The 27,531-nt window shown below is 37.0% G+C and overlaps 1 protein-coding gene across 1 annotated transcript in view; it reads left to right on the top strand.

Annotated features, from left to right (window-relative positions):
- The window catches only part of LMNTD1 (lamin tail domain containing 1), a 136,589-nt gene that overhangs the window by 23,410 nt on the left and 85,648 nt on the right, over positions 1-27,531 (top strand). Inside the window, 3 exon segments of the mRNA XM_030939377.1 lie at positions 3,091-3,308; positions 3,891-4,063; positions 21,031-21,093. Of these exon segments, the coding sequence (XP_030795237.1) occupies positions 3,091-3,308; positions 3,891-4,063; positions 21,031-21,071 (432 nt within the window). The 3' untranslated portion in view covers positions 21,072-21,093.

Here is a 27,531-nt window from a genome sequence, read left to right as displayed (position 1 = left end):
GCTACTCAGGAGGCCGAGGCAGGAGAATTGCTTGAACCTGGAAGGCGGAGGTTGCAGTGAGCCAAGATTGTACCACTGCACTCCAGCCTGGGCGACAGAGCAAGACTCTGTCTTGAAAAAAAGTAAAAATAAAAATAAATTTAAAAAATTAAAAGGAGGCTAAAATAAAGTAGATCTTAGACTACTTTTTGAGTCATCTTGACACTAACATGGCAACAGTTAATATTCGATACAGCTACAAATCTTATGGCTTAATATAAATGTGGCTTTTAGTTTTGCTTTGCCATGTATTATTCTACTTTCTCATCTGTAAAGTAACAGATTGTATGATATAATCACTAAGATTCCATGAGTCTATGGACCTTTAAAGCAGGGATAGGTTTTTTTTCACCAGTCACATTGTTGTCGTATTGGGATTTGGAGCCTCTAAATTACATGTCAAATAATTAATAAATTTCTTACGTTTATCAGTGCCTGGCACTTTCCCAATACATTGTTTTGCATTAGAGATCCAGATGTGGAACAGACCAGTCCTATACAATAGGAACTCATTGAAGGGCTGTTTATATTGCCTTATTTCATTTCATTCTCAGTACTGTTTCAGTATTTTGGGGGAAAAATGGGGCTTGGAAAGTTAAATGGCTTGCTTAAGGTCACATGATAAGTAATGTGATAGAACTAAAATAAAACCATATCTTCTAACTCTCAAGAATTTTTCTATTGCACTAAAAATAGTTTGCAAGGTTCATGTGGCCAACATTCTAGAGCTGAGGCTAAATTTTATCACATTATCATTGTCATCCAAGATTTTCTTAAGTTCCTACATTACAGAGAAAAATAAAATATTGCCTTGTCTAGGAAAGGCACACATCTCATTTAGGGAGATCACACTAAAAAGATCATGAACATATTTTCAAAATATAATGTGTTTGAGCTACTAAAAATGGAGGATTTCTAACTAATGATCCGTAGCAAAAGTCCATTTATTTGCTGTAATCTATGAAAAGAAACTTTTTAAAAAAAGAATTCATCTTTCTTTCTCTGCTGGAAGCTTAGCCTAGCTGAACTGGTCTTGTGTTGTCTTTATGTCTACGTTATTTGTCAAGCCAAGCAGAGGGATGTTCAGTGGTTACAGTGTGAAGTCCAAACCTCTAATTTGGTAAACTAAAAAGAGATCACTAGAACAAGTACAATGTTACGGCACGTTTTTCGTGTTGAATAGAAATATAACTGTTAATCTCTATAAAGGATTTTCCTGAATAATTTTTGCAACATGTATGTTGTGCGCAAGTCACATATTCAGGAAATCCAAACAAACTCCAGCTTCAGGGCTCGTGGGTCTCCTTAATACTCTCACCTAGGATTCTAACCTGGAGAATGTGTTTTCTTGTCCATGTCTCTAGCTCTACTGTCCATTTTGCCATCTCAAATTAGACACACCCACACACACAGTGTCTTAAATGTTTAAAATCTTAACTTATTAATATTACCATTACTTTTTGCACAGTTCTTCAGAGTTATGAAATTCGGTAGCTGGATGAATTTTACAACACATCGGTAAAGCAGTTCCCACTACCGCCCTCTCAGTTTTACATATGAAGTCACAGTTCAAGTTAGAAAGTAACCTACCTATCTGAGGTTATGCTGCTTGTAATTTTCAGAACAGGAAACTAAGGCCAAGATGCCTTACTCTATGTCCTCATCATGTAGTTCGCTAAGCCAAACACATAGGTAAATGGCATTATATAGTTCAATTTTTAAATTCTGTTGTACCATATTTTACATGGTAAATAAAAAACAATTCAAAATGGATAAGAGACTTAATCATAAGACCTGAAACCATAATACTGCTGGGAAAGAACGCAGGGGAAAAGCTCCTTGACATGGTCCTTTGCGATGATTTCTTGGTATCACACCGAAGCTCAGGCTACAAAAACAAAAATAAATAAAAGGGAGTATGGAATATATCAAACTAAAAAGCTTCTGCACAGCAAAGGAAACAATTAACAAAATAAAATAGCAACCTACCGACTGGGAAAAAAAAGTTTGCAAACTCATATCTGAGAAAGAGCTAATATTCAAAATTTATGAGGAACTCTTACAACTCAAAGGCAGAAAAGCAAATAACCTGATTTAGAGAACAGGCAAAAGTCCTAAACAGACGTTTCTCCAAAGACATTTAAAAAATATGGCCAACAGATATATTAAAAGGTGCTCAACATCACTAAGCATCAAATAAAAGCAAATTAAAATTGCTTTGAGATATCACTTCACACTTCATAAGGATGGCTATTCCAAAAAGACAAGTGATATAATAACAAATGTTGGTGAGAGTATGGAGAAAAGGGAACCCCAGTACATGGTTGGCAGGAATGTAGATTGGTGCAGCCTTTATGGAAAACAATATGGAAGTCCCTAAAGAAATTAAAAGTGGGGCTACCATACAATCCAGCAATCCCTCTTCTGGGTACATACCCAAAAAAGATGAAATCACCACCTTGGAAAGGTATCTACACAGCCATCTTCATTGCAGCATTATTCACAATAGCCAAGATATGGAAACAACCTAAGTGTCTGTCAACAGCCAAATGGATAAAGAAAATGTAGCTATACACAATGGAATATTATTCAACCTTAAAAAAGAACATGGAGGGACCTGGAGGACATTATGTTGAGTGAAATAAGTCAAACACAGAAAAATGTTGCATGATCTCACTTACATGTGGAATTTTTAAAAAGGTCAAACATACAGTGAAAGAGAATAAAACTGGTTCACAGGGATGGGAGAAGGGGACGAAATAGGGAGATGTAGGTCAAAGGATACAAAGTAGCAGAGATTTGTAGGATGAGGAAGTCTAGGGATCTAGTGTATAACATAAGGACTATAGTTAATGAAATTGTATTGGGGATTTTTGTTAAATAAGTAGATTTTAGCTGCTCTTGCCATAAAAAAGTAACTACATAAGACAATAAATAACTTAATTTGCTCCACCATAGTAACCATTTTAATATATATGTGTATATATCTCATAACAGCATGTTGTAAACCTCAAATATACATAGTTGACATTAATAAATCATTTTCATTAGGCCATTGCCTGGTACACCCCTATCCACTGGAAGCAAGCATGGGAAAAATTAGATACTGACATTGAATTCAACAGATGTTCAGTAGTATCTCCAACATTCCAGAAGCATATGTTTCAGTGGACTGCATCTACAACTACAATAACTAAAGAAAAACAAGATCAACCTAAGGAAGATATCTCAAATTGTCAGGTGGAACAAGCTCAAGTTTTTCTTAAGAGGTAAGGGTTGTTTGGTTTGTTTGTTTTAATGGGTCCTTCCCACAATTAGTAACTGAGCATGTGGGAATGACTGGATGACAAATGGATGTGTGATGTATAAATTAAATCAATAGTGATTTTTGGAAACTACTATTTTGAATAGAACTCATAGGGAAAACATAAAAACAGAACAAGCAGGTAAATACTCCTGGGGCAATGAAGGCTGGTGAACTTAACTAGATAGTATTGAGCTGCCTCTGGCCATTTCACTTTTCATGGGCACTGTTATAAGAAACAAGGCTGCTGCAGAGAGGGGAAGAGGTGAGGTATCCCCAAGTCTTTAGAGGTGCTTAGGTGGAGGGAGAGGTGCATCATCTAGGAATTTTATCTTGGATCAAGAACTGCCGGTGGACAGAGGTGCAGAATGTATTATTCATTTGTAGGCAAATGCTTCTGAAGTTATAATAAAAGTTCTGCCCTCAAAGTTTAAAAAGTCGTATTCTCTTGGTCTTGAAATATGCTTTCACTTTAATTGTGCCTTCAACACTAACGCCACAGCATAAAATGACTTTTGAGTTCCATTTAGGCTTTTTTCTTTTACAGAGAGAAGGAAATCCCACCAACTGTTTTCCCCAATCGCAGCCCTTGGTGCCAGAATCCTTATGTCTCTGCACATCCTTACTGTCCTCTGATTGAACCACACAATACATCCACCGCTGGAGGCAACTTGGATAGACAGCCCAGGTCTGCATCAACCAGACCTAATCGAGCCCCAGGTCAGTGAAAAGAGTACTTGTTCCAGTGGAGTGTGCGTGTGTGTGCATGCACATGTGTTAACTAGTGGGTTAAGTGTTTAAAACTTGTTAAGTGTTAAAGATGATTCATATTCTCAAGAATAGATGGCTCTTGAAGTATTATAAACCATTCACTTACATTTCCCCTAGCACAGTGTCTTCCACTGTGCTAGATAAATATCTGTCCTTGATAAATATCTGTTGAATGAATCAATGAATCAAAAGAACAGAGTGGCCAGTAAGAGTATGTATGATTCTTGAAGTTCAATGAAAAATACTTTTGTTTTCTCATTAGGCAGCAAAAACTGATCTTACAAGTTATTCTGTGTTGAAAAAATTTCATCTTTTCCAAATACACTCTAACGTTAATCCTCAATTCTTTCTCCATCAGACGTTTCTTAAGTCCTCTAAATAAAGCTTTTAGAGTTAGTGTGATTAACACAGGCTCTGTGAATGGATTTTAGGAAGTCCATGCACTTCCTATATTTGGCACAAAATTGTGTGTCTATATGATTTTTTCTGGGGAGAGAGTCCATGAAGTTCATCAGATGTCCACAAGTATTTAACAAGAACTGGAGTAGAAGAACATAAAGTCAAGAAGGAACCAGACCCTAAACTATTGGAGAAAGCCTGTTTAATACACCAGCAATATTCTGGTGATGTTGTAATGATTCACAAACTTTGACTTAGGAAAGAAGAGCTTGTTTTTTTTAAAAAATGAAATCTTAAGCAGGATCCCAATATATAAAATTCATAGGTGAGGAGGATGTAGCAATTTCCACTGCTCGTGACCCCCTTATTCTTCCTTTTATCTTTGCCTGTGATCTTTAAGACACCACAAAATCACAAGACTCTCCATGAAACAATATGACAACCATTGTGTTAATATGCTAGCACATCATTGGGAAGTAGCACCCCCAAAATACTACCTTTCAGTAGTGGAATGATGGAAATTTTGTAAATTATTGAATATATTTCTTTTTCATAAAATTGTGTACCATGTAGCTCTATGCCTGAGTTTCCTCATCTGTAAAGATATGGTTGTGAAATTGAAGGCCTTTTTGGCAATAAACTTTGGGCATGTGTGTGAGCTTTAGATGTAGATATATTAGATAGATGTAAACAACTGTAGCCCTTTATAATCTTTAGTACTTTATGACTTAAATTTGAAGCTCTCAAGAAATACATTATGTTTTTCTTTAATTAATGATAACCTTCACTCTTTTACTTATTCCGAACAACTTATTTTCCAAAGAAATTTGATTTCAGAATTTTTGAGGCACTTTTCTATAATATAATGGTGGCAACTCATCTTGATTATTCAATAACATTTGCTATTCAACACAAAACACTTCACTGTATGTGCATATTTTGTAGTAGTATATTCAAAGATAGTTGCTTTGATACCTCTACAGTCTTTGTGCATCGTTACATATAACTTTTTTATTTTTCCATTCACTAAATTTTTGGTATGAACAGATATACATCAGAATTTTATGATTTTTCTTTTATTTCTACCGCAAAAGATGGCCACAAAGGAAAGATGTTATGAATGATTGGTTGCTGATTGATTGAATCAAGTAATCCCTGAATTACCAGTTCATCTCCTTGAAAGTGTATGTAACATGACTCTTCAAGGGAAAGTTACATGGTTTGTTATTTTTAATTTGCCTGCTACTGGAAAATTTGCCACCATTAGCACACACTTAATAGCTGGCAAAGAAAAAAAATAGACAAAACAAAAAATAATTATACTTGGAAGTTGTTCAATCCTCCTCCATTTACCCTACAATAATAAATAGGCTAGTTTGCTGAGTTACAGAAGAATCTTAGAAAGAAATCTATCTTCTATCTGAAAATTGTCGCCTTGTTTTAAACTGTGTCTCTCAAGTATGCTACAGAGGAGCCTAGAGACTAACAAATAGGAAAATTTTAAAGAAACATCTATACACCATACTTCCAACTTATGCTAAACACATTTTGTCTTTAAAAACATGTTAAAATACAGCAAGTATAACGTTATAGCACCCATATGTTAATCATGCAGAATGAATGCATGTTAACATTTTGTTGTATTGTTTCACATTACCAAAAAGAAAAATTCATAAATTTGAAGTTCCCTTTAATTGTATTTGCAGTTCTGATCTGATATTGGAATAAATCATTCTGGTTCTCATTTTGTACTTTGTTTACATGCACATGGATCCATAGATACATGTATATATTTAAAATAATTTGTGTGTTTTTAATTTACATAAATGGCATCATGCTAAATATGCCTCCTCTTTCTGACTTACTATAATTTGGGAGATTTAACTATAGTAACATAGATAGACCTAATTCAGTCACCTTAGTTATTATGTAGTATTTCATTATATAAATTTACTGTATCTTGTTTTTTCCCATTAATGTTTTTCTCATCAACAATGTAGATGAAAAAATTTTTAATTTTTTTAAATTTTCTTTTTTACTTCAAAAAAATTTACCAAGTCTTTGAATGCATCCAAGAAAATGTTATATCTGTGGCAATGATTGTCCTTGTGCCTGTCTACTTGTGCATACATACAAAGGTTCCTTTGGGGTTCATACCTAAACTTTTTAAATCTTCTAAAATTCCTACATGTACTTATGCAGTTGTATGGTACCTGTATCTTCAACTTTACTAGATTTTGCTAAACTGCTCTAGGAAGAATTTTGCTAATTTATACTCCCACCAACATAGTAAAATATTTCCCATTCCCCTTATTCTCACCTAACTTTATACTGCCAGAATCTTAAATTATGTGCCAATCTGATGGACATTAACTACTAATTCATTATCTTAATGTGAAGTTCTTCTTTAATAGTGGTGTTGTGCATAATTTCATATGTAAAAAAATAAAAAATCTTTCCCTATCTCATAATAAAAAAATTATGTGCTTACATTTATTAATTTTGGGGGGTATCCATTCCCTCAAGCATTTATCCTCTGAGTTACAAACAATCCAGTTATATCCTTCAAGTTAGTTTAAAATGTTCAATGAAGTTATTATTGACTGTAGTCACCTTATTGTACTGTCAAATAGTAGGTTTTATTCATTCTTTCTTTATTTTTTTGTATCCATTAACCATCCTTACCCCCTACAACCCAAGTCCCCCACTACCCTTTGCAGTCTCTGGCAACCATCCTTCTACTCTCTATGTCCATGAGTTCAATTGTTTTACTTTTTAGATCCTACAAATAAGTGAGGACATTGTGTGTTTATATTTATCTCTGATAGTTTTTCCAATTTGCTTTTTGTATATGTCTTTAATATATTTGAAGTTGTTTTTATGTATGGTATGAAATAGTGACCTCAGATTTCTTCCATATGGAAAATGATTTGTCTCAACACCAGAGACAGTGTCCATCATGTGCACACTGATTTCTAATACCACCTCCCTCCTATGCTTGGGTCTGGGTCTGTGCTCTCTAGAGTGTTCTATTGATCTATTGCTGTGTCAATAACACTGTTCCCGTTGTTATTCATCTATAATCATTCTTTTGTTCCCTTCTTGTTCTTCCCTGTCAGTGTCATTTGACTTTCCTTAAACTTTTTACTCCTCTTTACAAGAAACATTTTTACCAAGTTTTATATGGAAAAACCATCTTGTTTGTAGTTTGATTAAAATGGTAAGAAATTTAAAGGTCATGTTTAGAGAAAGTTGATACCTTTATGATACTGAGTCCGTGGTACAGGAAATCAGCTGTCAATTCATTCAGATTTCTTTCATGGCTTTCACTGATACTTTGTCATTTTTTTTCCATAAAATTCTTGTACTTTTTTGTTAGATTTCTGACCCAGGCAGGTATATTTTAATAAGAATTTTGGAAGCAATATAAAAAATAAAGTGGAGTATAAAATATCCCCAAATCTAGAAAAAAAAAAAGCAGTAAGAAAGAAGCAAAGGATAAGAAAAGAAAGGAACAACAACAAAAAAAAAAGATTAGAGAGAAAGACCAAGCACAAGTCAGTCTAGTAGAGTTGTAATTTGAGTCCCAAAAGATGATGGAGAGGTTGAGAGAGAACAATATTTAAATAAATAATGGAAAAAAATTCTCAAAAACTGATACAAAGACATCAAGCCACAGAATTAAGAACAATAATAAATCCCAAGCAGCATAAATACAAAGGAAACCACATCTATGTACATCATAATAAAAGCTGAGAAAACCAAATATGGTAGTCATAAGATAATAGAATGAGAGCCTCAACGTGCTAGCAGAACTTCTAATCCTGAGTTCTATATTAAGGAAAAATACACCTGAAAGGGTGAAGGTAAAATCAGGACATTTTCTGACAAACAAAAACTGGAAGGATTCATTAATGCCAAATCCACACTAAGGAAATGCCAATGGAAATACTTCAAATAGAAAGAAAATTATCCCACATGAACACGCAAAGCTATAGGGAGAAGTAAAAAAAAGAAAATGGAAACAATAAAAACGTGAACAAACATAAAGTTTACTACACAAAACAATACTGATGTTGTCTTACAGGGTTTTTAATTTAGATAGAATTTAAATACATGACGGCCGTGTAGTTTCCTAGGGAGGGCTACCTTCACAAAGCACCACAAACTTGATGTCTTAAAATAAATTTATTATCTCACAATACTGAGAAAGAAATCCAAAAGCACACTTTGAAGACTTTAAAAAATTATCTTTCCTTTCATCTTCTTAGTTTCTAGTCATTGCCGGCATTCCTTGATACTCCTTGGCTTATTGATCCATTGCTGTAATTTCTGCCTCTGTCTTCATATGGCCTCACTTCCTGTGTGTCTGTGGCCAATTTCTCTCCTCTTTATAAGAACACCAGTCATTGGGTTAAGGCCTATACTAATCCACCACGACCTCATCTTAACTTTATTACATCTCCAAATACCCTATGTCCAAATAAAGTCACGTTCACAGGTTCCAAGGGTTAGGACTTCAACATATCTTTCAGGGAAACACAATTCAATCCATTACAACAGAAATAGAAGAAAAGTTGGGAGAAGACTAAATGGAGTTAAAGTACTCTAAATTTTCTGTTTTGTCCAATAAGTTGTAAAAATAGCAACTTATATTAGACTTTAATAAATCAAAAATGCATGTTGTAATATAGGATGGAAACTAAAAGAATAGTATAAGAATGTCGGCCTGGCACAGTGGCTCATGCTGGTAACCCCAGCACTTTGGGAGGTCAAGGCAGGCAGATCACCTGAGGTCAGGAGTTCGAGACCAGCCTGGCAATGTAGTGAAACTCCATCTCTACTAAAAATACAAAAATTAGCTGAGCATGGTGGTGTGCACCTGTAATCCCACCTACTCTGGAGGCTGAGGCAGGAGAATCGCTTGAACCCAGGAGCCGGAAGTTGCAGTGAGCCGAGATCGCACCATTGCACTCCAGCCTGGGCAAGAAGAGTGAAACTCTGTCTCAAAGAACAAAAAGATATATGTCATACTTTCATTATCATTCAGTTAAAAATATATAATTTCCAACGTAATATCTTCTTTGATACAAGGGATATTTGGGGAAAATATATCACCAAGAAATTGAGTTTATTTCAGGAATGCAAAGCTGATTATAAAGAGGAAAATTATATAATCATCTCAAAGTAAAAGCATTTGATAAAATATTCACTCCATACCCACGAGAGAACATTAGAATATTAGGACTAGAAAGAATTTTCTTTTTTCTCTTTTTGTTTATTTATTATATTACACTTTATGTTCTAGGGTACATGTACACAACATGCAGGTTTGTTACATATGTATACATGTGTCATGTTGGTGTGCTGCAACCATTAACTTGTAATTTACATCAGGTATATCTTCTAATGCTATCCCTCCCCCCGCCCCCAACCCCACAACAGGCCCAGGGGTGTGATGTTCCCCTTCCTGTGTCCAAGTGTTCTCATTGTTCAATTCCCCTCTATGAGTGAGAACACGTGATGTTTGGTTTTCTGTTCTTGAGATAGTTTGCTGAGAATGATGGTTTCCAGCTCATCCATGTCCCTACAAAGGACAGGAACTCATCCTTTTTTATGGCTGCATAGTATTCCATGGTGTATATGTGCCACATTTTCTTAATCCAGTCTGTCATTGAGGGACATTTGGGTTGGTTCCAAGTCTTTGCTATTGTGAATAGTGCTGCAATAAACATATATGTGTGTGTCTTTATAGCAGCATGATTTGTAATCCTTTGAGTATATACCCAGTAATGGGATAGGTGGGTCAAATGGTATTTCTAGTTCTAGATCCTTGAGGAATCACCACACAGTCTTCCACAATGGTTGAACTCATTTACATTCCCACAAACATTGTAAAAGCATTCCTATTTCTCCACATCCTCCCCAGCCCCTGTTGTTTCCTGACTTTTTAATGATCACCATTCTAACTGGTGTGAGATGGTATCTCATTGTGGTTTTGATTTGCATTTCTCTGATGGCCAGTGATGATGAGCATTTTTTCATGTGTCTGTTGGCTGTATGAATGTCTTCTTTTGAGAAGTGTCTGTTCATATCCTTTGCCCACTTTTTGATGGGGTTGTTTGTTTTTTTCTTGTATATTTGTTTGAGTTCTTTGTAGATTCTGGATATTAGCCCTTTGTCCGATGAGTAGGTTGCAAAAATTTTCTCCCATTCTGTAGGTTGCCTGTTCACTCTGATAGTAGTTTCTTTTGCTGTGCAGAAGCTCCTTAGTTTAATTAGATCCCATTTGTCAATTTTGGCTTTTGGTGCCATTGCTTTTGGTGTTTTAGACATGAAGTCCTTGCCCATGCCTATGTCCTGAATGGTATTGCCTAGGTTTTCTTCTAGGATTTTTATGGTTTTAGGTCTAACATTTAAGTCTTTAATCCATCTTGAATTAATTTTTGTATAAGGTATGAGGAAGGGATCCAGTTTCAGCTTTCTACTTATGGCTAGCCAGTTTTCCCAGAACCAGTTATTAAATAGGGAATCCTTTCCCCATTTCTTGTTTTTGCCAGGTTTTTCAAAGATCAGATGGCTGTAGATGTGTGGTATTATTTCTGAGGGCTCTGTTCTGTTCCATTGGTCTATATCTCTGTTTTGGTACCAGTACCATGCTGTTTTCATTACTGTAGCCTTGTAGTATAGTTTGAAGTCAGGTAGCCTGATGCCTCCAGCTTTGTTCTTTTGGCTTAGGATTGTCTTGGCAATGCGGGCTCTTTTTTTGGTTCCATATGAACTTTAAAGCAGTTTTTTCCAATTCTGTGAAGAAAGTCATAGGTAGCTTAATGGGGATGGCATTGAATGTATAAATTACCCTGGGCAGTATGGCCATTTTCACGATATTAATTCTTCTTATCCATGAGCATGGAATGTTCTTCCATTTGTTTGTGTCCTCTTTTATTTCATGGAGCAGTGGTTTGTAGTCCTCATTGAAGAGGTCCTTCACATCCCTTGTAAGTTGGATTCCTAGGTATTTTATTCTCTTTGTAGCAATTGTGAATGGGAGTTAACTCATGATTTGGATGTCTGTTTGTCTGTTATTGGTGTATAAGAATGCTTGTGATTTTTGCACATTGATTTTGTATCCTGAGACTTTGCCGCAGTTGCTTATCAGCTTAGGGAGATTTTGGTCTGAGACGATGGGGTTTTCTAAATATACAATCATGTCATCTGCAAACAGTGACAATTTGACTTCCTCTTTTCCTAATTGAATACCCTTTATTTCTTTCTTCTCCTGATTGCCCTGGCCAGAACTTCCAACACTATGTTGAATAGGAGTGGTGAGAGAAGGCATCTCTGTCTTGTGCCAGTATTCAAGGGGTATGCTTCCAGTTTTTGCCCATTTAGTATGATATTGGTTGCGGGTTTGTTATAAACAGCTCTTATTATTTTGAGATATGTTCCATCAATACCAAATTTATTGAGAGTTTTTAGTATGAAGGGCTGTTGAATTTTGTCAAAGGCCTTTTCTGCATCTACTGAGATAATCACGTGGTTTTAGTCTTTGGTTCTGTTTATATGCTGGATTACGTTTATTGATTTGCGTATGTTGAACCAACCTTGTATCCCAGGGATGAAGCCCACTTGATCATGGTGGATAAGCTTGCTGATGTGCTGCTGGATTCGGATTTTATGCCCGTATTTTATTGAGGATTTTTGCATCGATGTTCATCAGGGATATTGGTCTAAAAATCTCTTTTTTTGTGTGTCTCTACTAGGCTTTGGTATCAGGATGATATTGGCCTCATAAAATGAGTTAGGGAGGATTCCCTCTTTTTCTATTGATTGGAATAGTTTCAGAAGGAGTGGTACCAGCTCCTCTTTGTACCTCTGGTAGAATTCGGCTGTGAATCCATCTGGTCCTGGACTTTTTTTAGTTGGTAGGCTATTAATTATTGCCTCAATTTCAGAGCCTGCTATTGGTCTATTCAGGGATTCAACTTCTTCCTGGTTTAGTCTTGGGAGAGTGTATGTGTCCAGGAATTTATCCATTTTTTCTAGGCTGTCTAGTTTATTTGCATAGAGGTGTTTATAGTATCCTCTGATGGTAGTTTGTATTTCTGTGGGGTCGATAGTGATATCCCCTTTATCATTTTTTATTGTATCTATTTGATTCTTCTCTCTTTTCTTCTTTAGTCTTGATAGCGGTCTATCAATTTTGTTGATCTTTTTCAAAAACCAGCTACTGGATTCATTGATTTTTTGAAGGATTTTTTGTGTCTCTATCTCCTTCAGTTCTGCTCTGATCTTAGTTATTTCTTACCTTCTGCTAACTTTTGGATGTGTTTGCTCTTGCGTCTCTAGTTCTTTTAATTGTGATGTTAGGGTGTCAATTTTAGATCTTTCCTGCTTTCTCTTGTGGGCATTTAATGCTATAAATTTCCCTCTACACACTGCTTTAAATGTGTACCAGAGATTCTGGTATGTTGTATCTTTGTTCTCATTGGTTTCAAAGAACATCTTTATTTCTGCCTTCATTTCATTAGGTACCCACGAGTCATTCAGGAGCAGGTTGTTCAGTTTCCATGTAGTTGTGTGGCTTTGAGTGAGTTTCTTAATTCTGAGTTCTAGTTTGATTGCACTATGGTCTGAAAGACAGTTTGTTATAATTTCTGTTCTTTTACATTTGCTGAAGAGTGCTTTACTTCCAACTATGTGGTCAATTTTGGAATAAGTGCAATGTGTTGCTGTGAATAATGTATATTCTGTTTATTTGGGGTGGAGAGTTCTGTAGATTTCTATTAGTTCCGCTTGGAGCAGAGTTCAGTTCAATTCCTAGATATCCTTGTTAACTTTCTGTCTCATTGATCTGTCTAATGTTGACAGTGGGGTGTTAAAGTCTCCCATTACTATTGTGTGGGAGTCTAATTCTCTTTGTAAGTCTCTTAGGACTTGCTTTATGAATCTGGGTGCTCCTGTATTGGGTGCATATATATTTAGGAGAGTTAGCTCTTCTTGTTGAATTGATCCCTTTACTATTATGTAATGGCCTTCTTTGTCTCTTTTGATCTTTGTTGGTTTAAAGTCTGTTTTATCAGAGACTAGGATTGCAACCCCTGCCTTTTTTTTTTTTTTTTTTTTGTTTTCCATTTGCTTGGTAGATCTTCTTCCATCCTTTATTTTGAGCCTATATGTGTCTCTGCATGTGAGATGGGTCTCTTGAATATAGCAAACTGATAGGTCTTGACTTTTTATCTAATTTGCCAGTCTGTGTCTTTTAATTGGAGCATTTAACCCATTTACATTTAAGGTTAATATTGTTATATGTGAATTTGATCCTGTCATTATGATGTTAGCTGGTTATTTTGCTTGTTACTTGATGCAGTTTCTTCCTAGCATTGATGGTCTTTACATTTTGGCATGTTTTTGCAGTGGCTGGTACCAGTTGTTCCTTTCCATGTTTAGTGCTTCCTTCAGGAGCTCTTGAAGGGCAGGCCTGGTGGTGACAAAATCTGTAAGCATTTGCTTGTCTGTAAAGGATTTTATTTCTCCTTCACTGATGAAACTTAGTTTGGCTGCATATGAAATTCTGGGTTGAAAATTCTTTTCTTTAAGAATGTTGAATATTGGCACCCACTCTATTCTGGCTTGGAGAGTTTCTGCCGAGAGATCTGCTGTTAGTCTGATGGGCTTCCCTTTTTGTGTAACCCGACCTTTCTCTCTGGCTGCCCTTAACATTTTTTCCTTCATTTCAACTTTGGCGAATCTGACAATTATGTGTCTTGGAATTGCTCTTCTCGAGGAGTATCTTTGTGATGTTCTCTGTATTTCCTGAATTTGAATGTTGGCCTGCCTTACTAGGTTGGGGAAGTTCTCCTGGATGATATCCTGCAGAGTATTTTCCAGCTTGGTTCCTTTTTCCCCATCACTTTCAGGCACACCAATCAGATGTAGATTTGGTCTTTTCACATAATCCCATATTTCTTGGAGGCTTTGTTCATTTCTTTTTACTCTTTTTTCTCTACACTTCTCTTCTCACTTCATTTCATTCATTCGATCTTCAATCACTGATACTCTTTCTTCCAGTTGATTGAGTCAGTTACTGAAGCTTGTGCATTTGTCATGTAGTTCTCGTGTTATGGTTTTCATCTCTATCAGTTCTTTTAAGGTCTTCTCTGCACTGATTATTCTAGTTATCCATTCATCCATTCTTTTTTCAAGGTTTTTAGTTTCTTTGCTCTGGGTTTGTACTTCCTCCTTTAGCTTGGAGAAGTTTGATTGTCTGAAGCCTTCTTCTCTCAACTCGTCAAAGTCATTTTCCATCCAGCTTTGTTCCGTTGCTGGTGAGGAGCTGTGTTCCTTTGGATGGGGAGAGGCGCTCTGATTTTTTGAATTTCCAGCTTTTCTGCCCTGCTTTTTCCCCATCTTTGTGGTTTTATCTGCCTTTGGTCTTTGATGATGGTGATGTACAGATGGGGTTTTGGTGTGGATGTCCTTTCTGTTTGTTCGTTTTCCTTCTAACAGTTAGGACCCTCAGCTGCAGGTCTGTTGGAGTTTGCTCAAGGTCCACTCCAGACACTGTTTGCCTGGGTATCAGCAGTGGAGGCTGCAGAAGAGTGAATATTGCTGAATAGCAAATGTTGCTGTCTGATCATTCTTCAGGAAGCTTCGTCTCAGAAGTGTACCTGACCCTGTGAGGTGTGAGGTGTCAGTCTGCCCCTAGTCGGGGATGTCTCCCAGTTAGGTACTTGGGGGTCAGGGACCCACTTGAGCAGGCAGTCTGTCCATTCTCAGATCTCAAACTCCATGCTGGGAGAACCACTGCTCTCTTCAAATCTGTCAGACAGGGACATTTACATCTGCAGAGGTTTCTGCTGCCTTTTGTTTAGCTATGCCCTGTCCCCAGAGGTGGAGTCTACAGAGGCAGGCAGGCCTCCTTGAGCTGCGGTGGGCTCCACCCAGTTCGAGCATCCTGGCCACTTTGTTTACCTACTTAAGCCTCAGCAATGGCGGGCACCCCTCCCCTAACTTTGCTGCTGCCTTGCTTTTTGATCTCAGACTGCTGTGCTAGCAATGAGGGAGGCTCTGTGGGCATGGGACCCTCTGAGCCAGGCATGGGATATAATTTCCTGGTGTGCCGTTTGCTAAGACCCTTAGTAAAGTGCAGTATTAGGGTGGGAGTGACCCGATTTTCCAGGTGTTGTGTGTCACAGTTTCCCTTGGCTAGGAAAGGGAATTCCCTTCCCCCTTGTGCTTCCTGGGTGAGGGGATGGCTCGCCCTGCTTCGGCTCTCGCTCGTTGGGCTATACCCACTGTCCTGCACCCACTGTCCGACACTCCCCAGTGAGATGAACCCAGTACCTCAGTTGGAAATGCAGAAATCACCTATCTTCTGTGTCGCTCATGCTGAGAGCTTGAGGCTGCAGCTGTTCCTATTCGGCCATCTTGGCACCACCTCTGAAGAATTTTCTTAATCTGACAAATGATATTTGCAAAACTCCTAAAGCAAACGATATCATACTTAATGGTGAAGTAGGTGTAGTGGTGGAAGTTTTTTCCTTGAAGTCCTGAGCAAAACAAGAATTCTCTTTATGATGACTTCTATTCAACATTGTACTAGAAGTCTGCGTAAAATAAGGCAAGAAAAATGAATATACACATACTAATTATCCCATAAACCAGCAATTTCATTCCCGAGAACTATATATATATATATATAAAACAAATATATACATATGTGCACCAAAATATACATACAATAATGGTCTGAGTGACTGTATTTGTAGTAGCCAAGAACTAGAAGCAATCCAGGTGTTCATCAATTATTTAATGGACAAATAAATTATAATATGTTCATACAATCCCATAGGCAATGAAAATGATCTACTGCTACATGCAATAATATCAGTGAATCTCATAAACATACTATTGAACAAGAAATGTCAGACAAAAAGGAATGTATATTGATTGATTTTGTGTATATAAAATTCAAAAACACAATATTGAACCATGGTGTCAAAGGTCAGAATAATAGTTACCTTTGGGAGAAGAAAGGATTAATATTTAGAGATTATCAAAAATGCTTCTAGAACACTGACATGTTCCATTTCTTGATCCAAGTGGTGTTTACAAGTATGTTTTACTGGTTTTACCGTATGCTATAAATTATGATTTGTGAACTTTCCTTCATGTATATTATACTGAAATAAATTTTATTTTAAAAGACATAATGAGCAATAAAAATCGGTAAGGGAAGAAAGCATGGTTCCATTAATGAGTGTGGACAGCTTATACACTGATAAGGAAGGACAAAGAAAATCTTTAAAAAAATACATTGATGAACTCAAAATGAATATTAATAACATGAAGCTTATTCAGTGCAAGAGAAAAACAGTCTTAAACATTAATAAGCCTAAACTCATCATTATGTTGCAGTGTCTTGGGAATTAATTTTAATATAGATTGTCATAGCTCAATCATTTCCAGAAATACCTCATAGCAGAGAAAGCTAATTGCAGCCCTTAAAATATTCTTCCTTTATACACAAGATTCACAGGTCCAGGGAAATCTAGACACATGGCCACCAATAATAAGGCCTGTTTTTCTCAGCCTCTGCTACAAATAGTAGGATTATGTGTCAACATCCTGTATGATGGAATGTGAAAAGAAATTGTGTCTACAACATCTGGATCATGCCCCAGGAGTATGTGCCCCCCCTGTGCCTTCTCTACGGCATGACCATGGGGCTAGAGCTGCCATATTTCAACTGAGAGATGAAGCCATGAGCTGAGGATGGAAGAGTCACCCAAAGTGCCCTGTTCTGGCACATCTCCAGATTGTTAAATGAGAGATAAATACTTTTGTTTAAGCCATTTTTAAGTTGGATCTTTGTGTCTGAGCCAGATGGCCCATTTTTTAACCAGTAGCCCATTAAGAGAAACTAAATCAGCTACTGGTTAAAAAGGAAGAAAAAAATCACAGCCAGAGCAGACATTTTTTAAGATAATTAGGTGAATTTGAATACAGAATGAATATTAGACATTGATTCATTGTTCTTTTCTTAGGTGTGTTAATTGTGTTGTGGTTATATTGGTTGTTCTTAAGAGATTCATGCTGAAATCTTACTCTCTAATGGTCTGGTCATGTAGGCATATATGACAGATATAAGATAATATGTCTGGGCACGGTAGCTCACACCTGTAATTCCAGCACTTTGGGAGGCCGAGGTGGGTGCATCACTTAAGGTCAGGAGTTAGAGACCAGCCTGGCCAACATGGTGAAATACCATTTCTACTAAAAATACAAAATTAGCAAGGTGTGGTGGACCATACCTATAATCCCAGCTACTCGGGAGGCACAAGAATTGCTTGAACCCGGGAGGTGGAGATTACAGTGAGCCAAGATCACGCCATTGCACTCCAGCCTGGGCACCAACAGCAAAACTCCATTTCAAAAAATAAATAAATAAGATAATGCAAATATGGCAAAAATTAATGATTAAATCTGGGTGATAAGTATACAAATTTGGTTGTATTATTCATTGACATTTTCTGTGTGTTTAAATTTTTCACAACAAAAATTTGAAATAGTAAAATAAATAAGACAGATCTTTTTGATAGAATCTAGTATGTACCAGGAGCTGTTAGAGCACAAAGGCAAGGCCCTGAGTACAGCATGGAGTCATCAGAATGAAGGCTAATAGCTCTTTAACACAGCAGATAGGTTTGCACTGTGTTGCCATTATTCATCCTATACCTAGAGAGAATGTGCTTTCTTCTTGCTCAGATTAGCTTGTAGATTATTGACAACTTTGCCAGTGTTCTTCTGTAATTCAGGTTAAATGACAGAAACTAGTCTGAAAATAGTATTTTGCATTGTTTTGAGTTGATAGTGTGAGCATGTTCAGTTTAATGCACTTTATTTGTTCATGGTTGAATGCGCTTCACCTATCTTCTGCCATCCATCTCATACACTGCAGTGGAATTCATCTTAATTGTGGACTCTGCACCTGCTACTGTCTTCTATGCAAATGTTATCATAGTAATAATAATGATGATGTTTCTGAGTGTGGCAAAGCCACACTGTGAAAAACTAACTGCTAGAAAATAAATATAAGCAGAACACAGATAACCTTATGCAGGAATGAAACACTTAAAATCTCATCAATGTGAGATCCATATTAAGATCACATCTATAGAATTTTACTTAAGCTGGACTGTGGGCTCGTTATAATTTAACGGATCTGACTTATCTGTCTTCAGATCAAAGTATCTTTTTCCCATAAGAAACTGCCTCCAATACAAGTTTGAGATTTTTGAGTTTTTCTTTATATATTCCTCAGATCAGTATCTGTTCTGTTTATTGATGTTTGCCTGTATTGCATGGTTTAAATTTGTCAGACTAAGAATTTGGAATAACATCACGTTTCTGTGAATAGGCAGAATATTAGTCAATATTATATACATATAAACATATATGGCTAAATTAGTCAATGACAGAGCTAGAAATTACATGAGTTAATGTATTAAAAAAGTTAAACGAAAAAAATCTGACTATCCAGAGGGATAGAAAAAACGAATTACTATATTGGACCACTTATCATCAGACTGAGTAGAAAACAATAATTTGAAGGAACATTGCAAAATACTAAGGAGTCCTGTCCATATTCTCTTATCAAATAATTGTACCAAAAATTAGAAACTTTGATATGAAGGAAATTTTTGATACCTCACATATTCAAAAGTAGTAATTTTTCCCTTCTCTTGCTTACTTTCAGAAAATTTAGATTAAAAAGTCACCATATTTCTGCAGGACTTTTTAAAAAAAGAATAGACAAGTAAGAACAATTTATGTGCTGCTTCTTACAGTTGAAACAAAGGTTTCTTTAATGGTTGAATAATGAATTCCAAAGTATTAGTCTTAGTAACAGAATAATTAGGCAACATTATGACCAGATATTTTATTTCAAAACATTTCAATATTACAAAACAAATGTTTTAAATTGTCCTTTAGTTATGAAAGATTGTAACCTTTTTTACAGAAATAGATATCCATTTCTTTACACAAGTAAAAAATATGATTTCAGAAATTCAGGGTATTCAGATTAAAGTTACTAGGTGCTAAATGCTTGAGGCTCAAAAAGAAAAAAAAAAAATTGCCATTACCCACTGACATGGAAACAGACAGATACCACTACTACTGACAGTCCTGTCATTCAATTTCAAAAACTTATAGATGGGAATGTTCTACAATGATTGTAGCTCTAAAATATAGAGTACACCATTTCTTAAGGATAAACTTTCAAGGTATAATTGAAAACCTTTCTTCTCAGATTAGTCAGTCTGAAAGGACATACATAAAATATTTACAAGGTCTATTTCGTGCCAACAAACTGCTCTAGAAGATTAGCCAGAGTCTTCTTATATCTAAGCCACTGCTTATAGTAAGGAAAATATCTTAGAAGCCTATTTATATTAGAATATATAAACTTACTATTTAGCAAGTTTATACTGTGATGTGCCAAACAGCATCCTGCTTCTTTAGATTCAGAATCCTATTTATGGCTAAGAAAATCCCTGTGATAACCAGAAACACTCTTGATTTTTGTTAATCTTCTTTGCAGATCACATTTTCACTTCCAGCCTTGGATATTGTTTCTCTGTAATAAAATACTAGCAATTTAACTTGATAATTCTTCTGAGTTTGCATAGAAAAAGAAAGGCTTAGGTTTGACTGAGGAGATTTTCCAGTTTTGTTTTGTTTTGTTTTCCAAAGGAGCTCATTATTGTCTATACCGAGGATGTTATTTTGTTTTCTTGCCTTTTGTTTTACAGGAATAAAAATAACACTCGTCTTTGGTCTAGAAGTAATTTGTACTTGGTATCATTCAATTCAACACTATTTCAGTTTAATACACTTGCTTCATTCCTGGAAATTATGTTTAAACAAAGTGACTTTCAATTCCTGCTTAAGTACATGAGAGTGAGGAAGGCCACCATATCTGTCACCTCATTCATCACCAGGCTGGAGTTGACTGACATAGGCAAAGCATCATCCCCTTCTGTCACATCCCTCCTGATGCAGCCGATTGCTGGACCTCCCTTCCCTAGCTGCTTTGTCATTATGGCAGTTCTACATATAGAAAGCATTTGAGAAATTTTACAGGCTGGTAAAATTATTCTGCAAATCTCCATTTTAAAAAATATATCTTCCAGATGGATATTTTTTGTCTCAAAGTTTTGACTAATTATGTCCTGAAATATATGGTTCCTGTTAAAATGATTCATTGGAAACTTGAACTTCATAAGAATCAAATAATACTTTTCAGGTGGTTTTTAAACCACTTGGTTTGAGTCTCCACTAAATACTATCCTTAAGCCACAGATTTCTTCTTCAAGTGAAAGAAAATCCTTTTGTTGTTAGCTTATTCCAGGATTTGTTTTAACATGAAAAATCAATATTTAGAATACTGGACTGAACTCTTGCCCTTCCCTACCTATCCTCTCTCCTTTTTTTTTTTTTTTAATTTTCAGGGACTAAGAAAAAGAAGACATCTGAGTCACAAAAGCAATAAGCAGTCAACTCAACCTTTAAAGGTAAGTGACAGTATTGCAAATTTGCTTTCTCAACAGAAAAATAATATGACTAAAGTAACTGGCAGAAATGTCTTTGAAAGTCATCAGAACATGGGTTGTCCTTATAAATTCCATAGTCACTAATTTTCTGTTAAATATTTATGTTGCCTTTACAGCCATCAGTTTTTGTCTTCACGTTGAATGATAAGCTTTCTAAGAATGGGAAATTGGAAACATCACATTACTTTTTGCCCCATATCCTCAATTTATCCTTGGTGATGGATAAGTAATGAGCCCTTGAACTCCAGAATCACTTCAAACACTCAAAAAACAACTCTGCAACTACACCAGTACATTTTAATTCCTATGAGCAAGAGAGTATTAATTACATCACAGAAATCATTCTGGCTAATGAGACTGTAGCTATGCTCACTTGCTAAATGATATTGTATCATTTAAAGAGTCAATTCCTATGTTGCCTCATCTCTTTTTCATGATGATATCAACTAAGTAATTGATGAATAGCTCAACAAAGTTGGTGTTCTGTCTTTTAAGTGGCTGAGTTTAAATGCTTCCCTAAATAGCTAATGACAAGGTGGTGTTTTGTTGAGGATTCCTTTTGTTTGATGTCTTTCTCTAGTTCACATTCTTTGCTGCCCTGGTTCACTGCTGGTCTTTATATGTTTATAAAACATACAAAAAAATTTATGTTTTCTTGTTTGTTTTTTCTGCCTAGCCTTTCTATTCATCCCTTGACTTAAGATAAAAACTACAGCCACCTGAACCCTAACTTGTTGGTATTCTGGACTCTGCTGGTAGAAATGACTTAATTTTACGACTCCATACAGCCTGCTGGCTCTCTGGGTTTCTCCAGCTCCCCTCATGTATGCACAAGCCTTTCAGGTTCTATCTGATTGCTTAGCTGTCCAGTTTTTTTCATCCTGTCTCTCCCTAGATTTTCCCTATGTGTCATCTTCTATTTTTCTGAAAGTCAACTACTTTTTAACAAGCCCACTCTCTCCATTCCTATAACATCATATTCTTGAACTGCCAACTTCCTAAAAATGTGATAGCCACAACTCCTCTATTCAAAGCCTCCTTCACAGACACTTCTAGGACATTGGGACTGAAAAGTGACTTATCCAACCATTTTCCTTTAGGGTAAAGGAAACTGCAGTCTGAAGAGGTGAGTTACCAAAATTAACCAGTAATTGACCACAAGGCCAGAACTAATCCCAAGGTATTTTAATGGCAGAGAATTGTATTCCAGGGAGCCAAGAATTCAGACTTGGCTCCTAGTAATATAGTTCTTGTTCCCAGAGATCCTGAGTTATGTCTACCTGGTGATCAATTTCCTTCAGTTGCCATAAGCTTTAGTAGTGTGCAATTGAAATGCAAAGAAGGAGGTCTGAAATCTGCCTAGGCATTTAGCAGCAACACTTCAATAATTTGATTGTGCTTCACTCTCTGTAGCCAGAGAGAATTCTACTGAATTTGCATATGAGTTGGAAAAGGGACATTTTATTGTATACAAAAAAAATGAATTTTGCTTTTGTTTTGGTTGGAAAGAATGTTCTAAATCATCCCATTGGATATTAAATAACATAATTTGGCAGAGGTTTTTAGCCTTTGTTGATCTTCCTCCGTTATTATTTTGCTTAACTACCACGATAAAAGACTTGTTCATTGATCCCCTCTGTGGCATATTCTTTGGTAGCTTTGATATTTTTAAAAAATCTACCCACCCTGTTTTGAAAAGTTCTGGGCCTCCTAAGATGCCTTACTTCTGTTTTCTCAGAGCTCCCACCCCCATCTGGTGGTATCTTCAGGGTGGATCATCAACGTGCCCTTCACTGTGCCCTTCTGAAACCTTACTGGGAGCAAAATTTTACTTATTCAGTTTAACTGTTCATGAGTGGATGACTTATCTATTGCAGTCAGCTCCTGAGTCGGACTTGTCAGTTTGTGGAAAATTGTTCAGAGATGAAGCAATTGTTTGTTTGGTTCTTACTGGTATTCGTGAGCATCCTTGGCAACTTATAATGCCATACATTTGGATAGCATTTCATGGCTGGCCGTGCATGGTGGCTCACGCCTATAATCCCAGCACTTTGGGAGGCCAAGGCAGGTGGATCACGAAGTCAGGAGATCGAGACCATCCTGGCTAACACGGTGAAACCCCATCTGTACTAAAAATACAAAAAAAATTAGCCGGGCATGGTGGTGGATGCCTGTAGTCCCAGCTACTCAGGAGACCTAGGCAGGAGAATGGCATAAACCTGGGAGGCGGAGCTTGCAGTGAGCCGACATCACGCCACTGCACTCCAACCTGGGCGACAGAGCAAGACTCAGTCTCAAAAAAAAAAGCAAGCATTTCATGGCTTTACATCATGTCACTTGAGCCTTTGAGGTAAGCAGGGCTGATACTATCTCCAGTTTATAGCTAAAGAATCTTTAGCTCAGAGAGATTAAGTGACTCATCCAAAGTCACTTAGATAGTAAGTGGCAAAGTTAAGACTAGAATCTCAACCTGATGCCACTCTGCTAATTAACCTTTAAGATGGTCTTTGTCTTTTCTCCCCACTCAAATTTGTCTGAAAGAAAGAGACACTGCACATTTAGAAGCAGGACCAGAAGAAACATTTTCATTCACAAAAGGAGGAGTGGGCTACCACTGTTCCAAACTGCAAGAAAGATTTAGGTTCTAGTTCTAAAACTGCTAATTTAACCGAATACCAATTACAGAGAAAAACAAGCAAATGAAAGTTCGATCTTATGGCTGGGCAAAGTGGCTCACACCTGTAAACCCAGCACTTTGGGAGGCCGAGGCAGGTGGATCACTTGAGGTCAGGAGCTCAAAACCAGCCTGGCCAACATGGTGAAACCCCGTCTCTACTAAAAATACAAAAATTATCTTGGCATGGTTGCACATTCCTGTACTTCCAGCTACTTGAGAGGCTGAGGCAAGAGAAATGCTTGAACCCGGGAGGCGGAGGCTGCAGTGAGCTGAGATCGCGCCACTGCGTTCCAGCCTGGCCAACAGAGTAAGCCTCTGTCTCAAAACAACAACAAAAAACAAACAAACAAACAAAAACGAAGTTCAATCTTGAGTTTACTTGACCACTAATCACATTTCTATGCAACAACTGATTAAAAGCATGCAGCGCGCTCAGAGTCAGGCTCTCAAATGCTCTCCTTGCTCAGTACCTTACAAAGAATGTGTGGGCATTCTGTTGTGTGACTAATGAACAGTGTCTGTGGGCGATGTCACAGAATGCTACAAAACAGAACTTTTCGCAAGTTAGAGAATTCTGGAAAGGCCAGGTAATTTTCCTATGTGCCTGCCACCTGTCATGTGAACTTTTAGACCTGCTAGGAAACACTGAGGATTCTCAAAAAAATTATTACAATGGAAGAAACAGCAGGGGAACAAATGGCTCTTGTTACAGATCACCAGAACTGTCCTCAAGAGTATGCAATTGCTTAGGACCCATAGAAAGCACCAAGATTGCAAACAACAGCGTATAAACTCGCAACCAGTAAACATTTTTACACATAGGAAGCATTCCTAATAAAGGTGCTGCTGATGGAGTCTTTCCATGAACTGAGCTATGTTCACGTATCTCTTACTGTCCTCAGTGGTCTAAACTGGACCGTCCAAACGTGGGATGTCCTTCTAGCCCTCCAAGGAGTGTTCCTTGGGACCTGACAAGAAGCTTTTATAACAGTTTCTCATGGGGCCACTTTTTGTGAGTGGGGAGTTGGTATCTAACAGCTGGGAGAGAGGGACTAATACTTAATGCTCTTTCATGTGAAACCCACCCTAAAGGAGTTGTAAAAGTCTAATAGTTACGTTTTCTGTTATCAGTGTTTTCTATCTCTACTTTGTGGCATATTCCTTCAATCTCTGCACTGATAATATGTTTCTCCTCTCAGCCCCAAACTGATCTATCAATTTCCAAAATTTTTCAGTCAGTTGAAATTTCATGAGGTTTTTTTTTCCCCACAACCTACTTCTTTCAAAGAAGTGTGGTGTGTACTTCTTGTTAGTTACCCTGTTCTTGTTTACCCAGCTTTACCTTTATGGTGTCATGGCCATAACATAACTCATGGAAGAGTAAAAAGACCTGCAATCTAGGCTCTCTGCTATGCTGGTCAAAGACATTCCATAACTTAAAGAAAATCAAATGCCTGAGCAAACATAGCAGGTTCCACTTTCGTAGAGGAGGCATAGAACACAAACATCTCAGGCTATAAGGCCTCCTGCTAAGACTTCTACAGAAAATTCAAGCCTGCTGTACATAGGAAAACAAAGCTTGCTTTTTTTTTTTTTCTATCACACTTTAAGTATGTTACCTGGTTTCTTTCAAGTCTGGGGCATACCTGAAATATTTAAAGGAAAAGATAATTAGGTACTACTTAAGTACCACCAAGAAGAAAACGAAGGGTGTGAAAATGGGTCAGTAAACTGGCTGCCTCAAAACCATTTTGATCTCCATATTCAAGACCAGAAGTAAACAGTATCCATGCCCAGATAATGAAATATAATAGCTCAGCTGCTTAGGCATCAAAGAGCCCTGAACATCATAAATCACCATTAAACTGTAAACTAAACAAGTGCACATTACAGAGTTGAGTTCATACGGGAAAAAAAATGAATAATCCTTTCACCTTGGCAAAAGTTGAGTTCTCATAAAAATAATTTCCTCCCATGGCTGGGCACTGTGGCTCATGCCTGTAATCCCAACACTTTGGGAGGCCAAGGTGGGAGTCCAAGACCAGCCTGGGAAACATAGTGAAACTCTGTCACTACAAAAAAAATTAAAAAACAGCTGGGTGTGTTGGCACATGCCTGTAGTCCCAGTTACTTGAGAGGCTGAGGCTAGAGGATCATTTGAGGCCAGGAGGTTAAGGCTGCAGTGAGCTAGGATCATGCCACTGCACTCCAGCCTGGGCAGCAGCGCCAGACCCTGTCTGAAAAGACAACAAAAAAGAAGTTCTTTCCTGCTGTTACTGTCGCGCATCTGTGAGTATGATCAAGATCTGATGATTCTGGGTCTTCATTTAAGGTTAATATGAATGCAAAGACTCTGAACACCTCTACTTCATATTGCTGTAACAACTGAAGAATGCTTCCAGTCAGAATTACATTTCAAAATGCATTGCCACGTATTTTTTTGCTCAGGACAATAATATCCAAGTCTAGAGAAAATGAAGATGCCTAGCATGTTGCAACCAACCTTCATCACACAGGAGAGGAAGCCAGCAGCAAGCAAGCAAGAAAATAGTTTCTTTTAGAAAAAAAAATAATAATAATTCCTTTGGACTTTACTGTCACCATTTCTGAAAGAAAAAGCTAGAGTTAGTGGACAAGTTAAAGTATTTGTTTTCTAAGCAGTTGAGAAAAAAACATTGGTCAAAAGCAAAACCAGCACAGTCTTTGTTTTGTTCACATGAAGTGCCCCTGTGACTTCAGTCTTTTATACTCCACACAACTATCAGGTCTACAACTTCCACAGTTTCTGCACATGCATTTTCCAAAAGCATATGTGTCAGGAATCACAAATCTTGGAGTCTGATTCTCTACAGTTGGAATCTGTCTCCTTGAAGTATGGGGTTAATTCAGATTCCTAATGAAATAATAAGTTAAATTTCTACAGAGTAACCAGCTGGGAGTTTTTAAACCTGCCTACACTTATCTAAAATTTGTCAAAAGAGTCTCACCTTTCAGCTCGTGATACTTACTATGTGCAAAATCCCACAGACACAAACAGGAAATGACAAAGGAACAAAAATATTTTAATTAAATAATATAATGGAGCTACCTTTTAAAAATGCCATCCTCAGTCCCTATAGCTATCTTATTCTATACCTATCAACAGTCTAAACGTTTAAAAAATGAAATATGCCCATTATTAATGTTGACCCTATTTGTAGTGAGAAGGTATGATTGCTTCAGATTCTGTGACAATATCCTGCCTATACCTTGTAGCTCTATTTAAATTGATTTATGTATCTTTATATAGCATATACAGGACAATATGGTGCATACTTTCTTGGAGTTTGAGGAGAAAGAGAGAAGTGAGAATTTTTCCCCAATATCTTCTTTTAAAAGATTAAGAGTAAAATAACCCCAAAATTTTTATCAGTGGTGACCATGAAGAGAAAGAAACTCATTGAGTTTTGTTGGTTTATTACACCCAAGCACCAAGAGCTAAAAATGTATTTTTTAAAATATGCCAAGGGATTCAAACATGTTTTTTTTTTGTTTTGTTTTGTTTTTGTTTTTTTGAGATGGAGTCTCACTCTGCTGCCCAGGCTGGAGTGCCATGGTGTGATCTCCACTCATTGCAGCCTCCGCCTCCCAGGTTCAAGTGATTCTCCTGCCTCAGCCTCTGGAGCAACTGGGATTACAGGCGTCCGCCACCCTGATCGGCTAATTTTTGTATTTTTAGTAGC

The sequence above is a fragment of the Rhinopithecus roxellana genome, chromosome 10, assembly GCF_007565055.1.
Source record: "Rhinopithecus roxellana isolate Shanxi Qingling chromosome 10, ASM756505v1, whole genome shotgun sequence".
Lineage (NCBI taxonomy): Eukaryota > Metazoa > Chordata > Mammalia > Primates > Cercopithecidae > Rhinopithecus > Rhinopithecus roxellana.
This window is presented reverse-complemented; position numbering and strand designations above follow the sequence as displayed.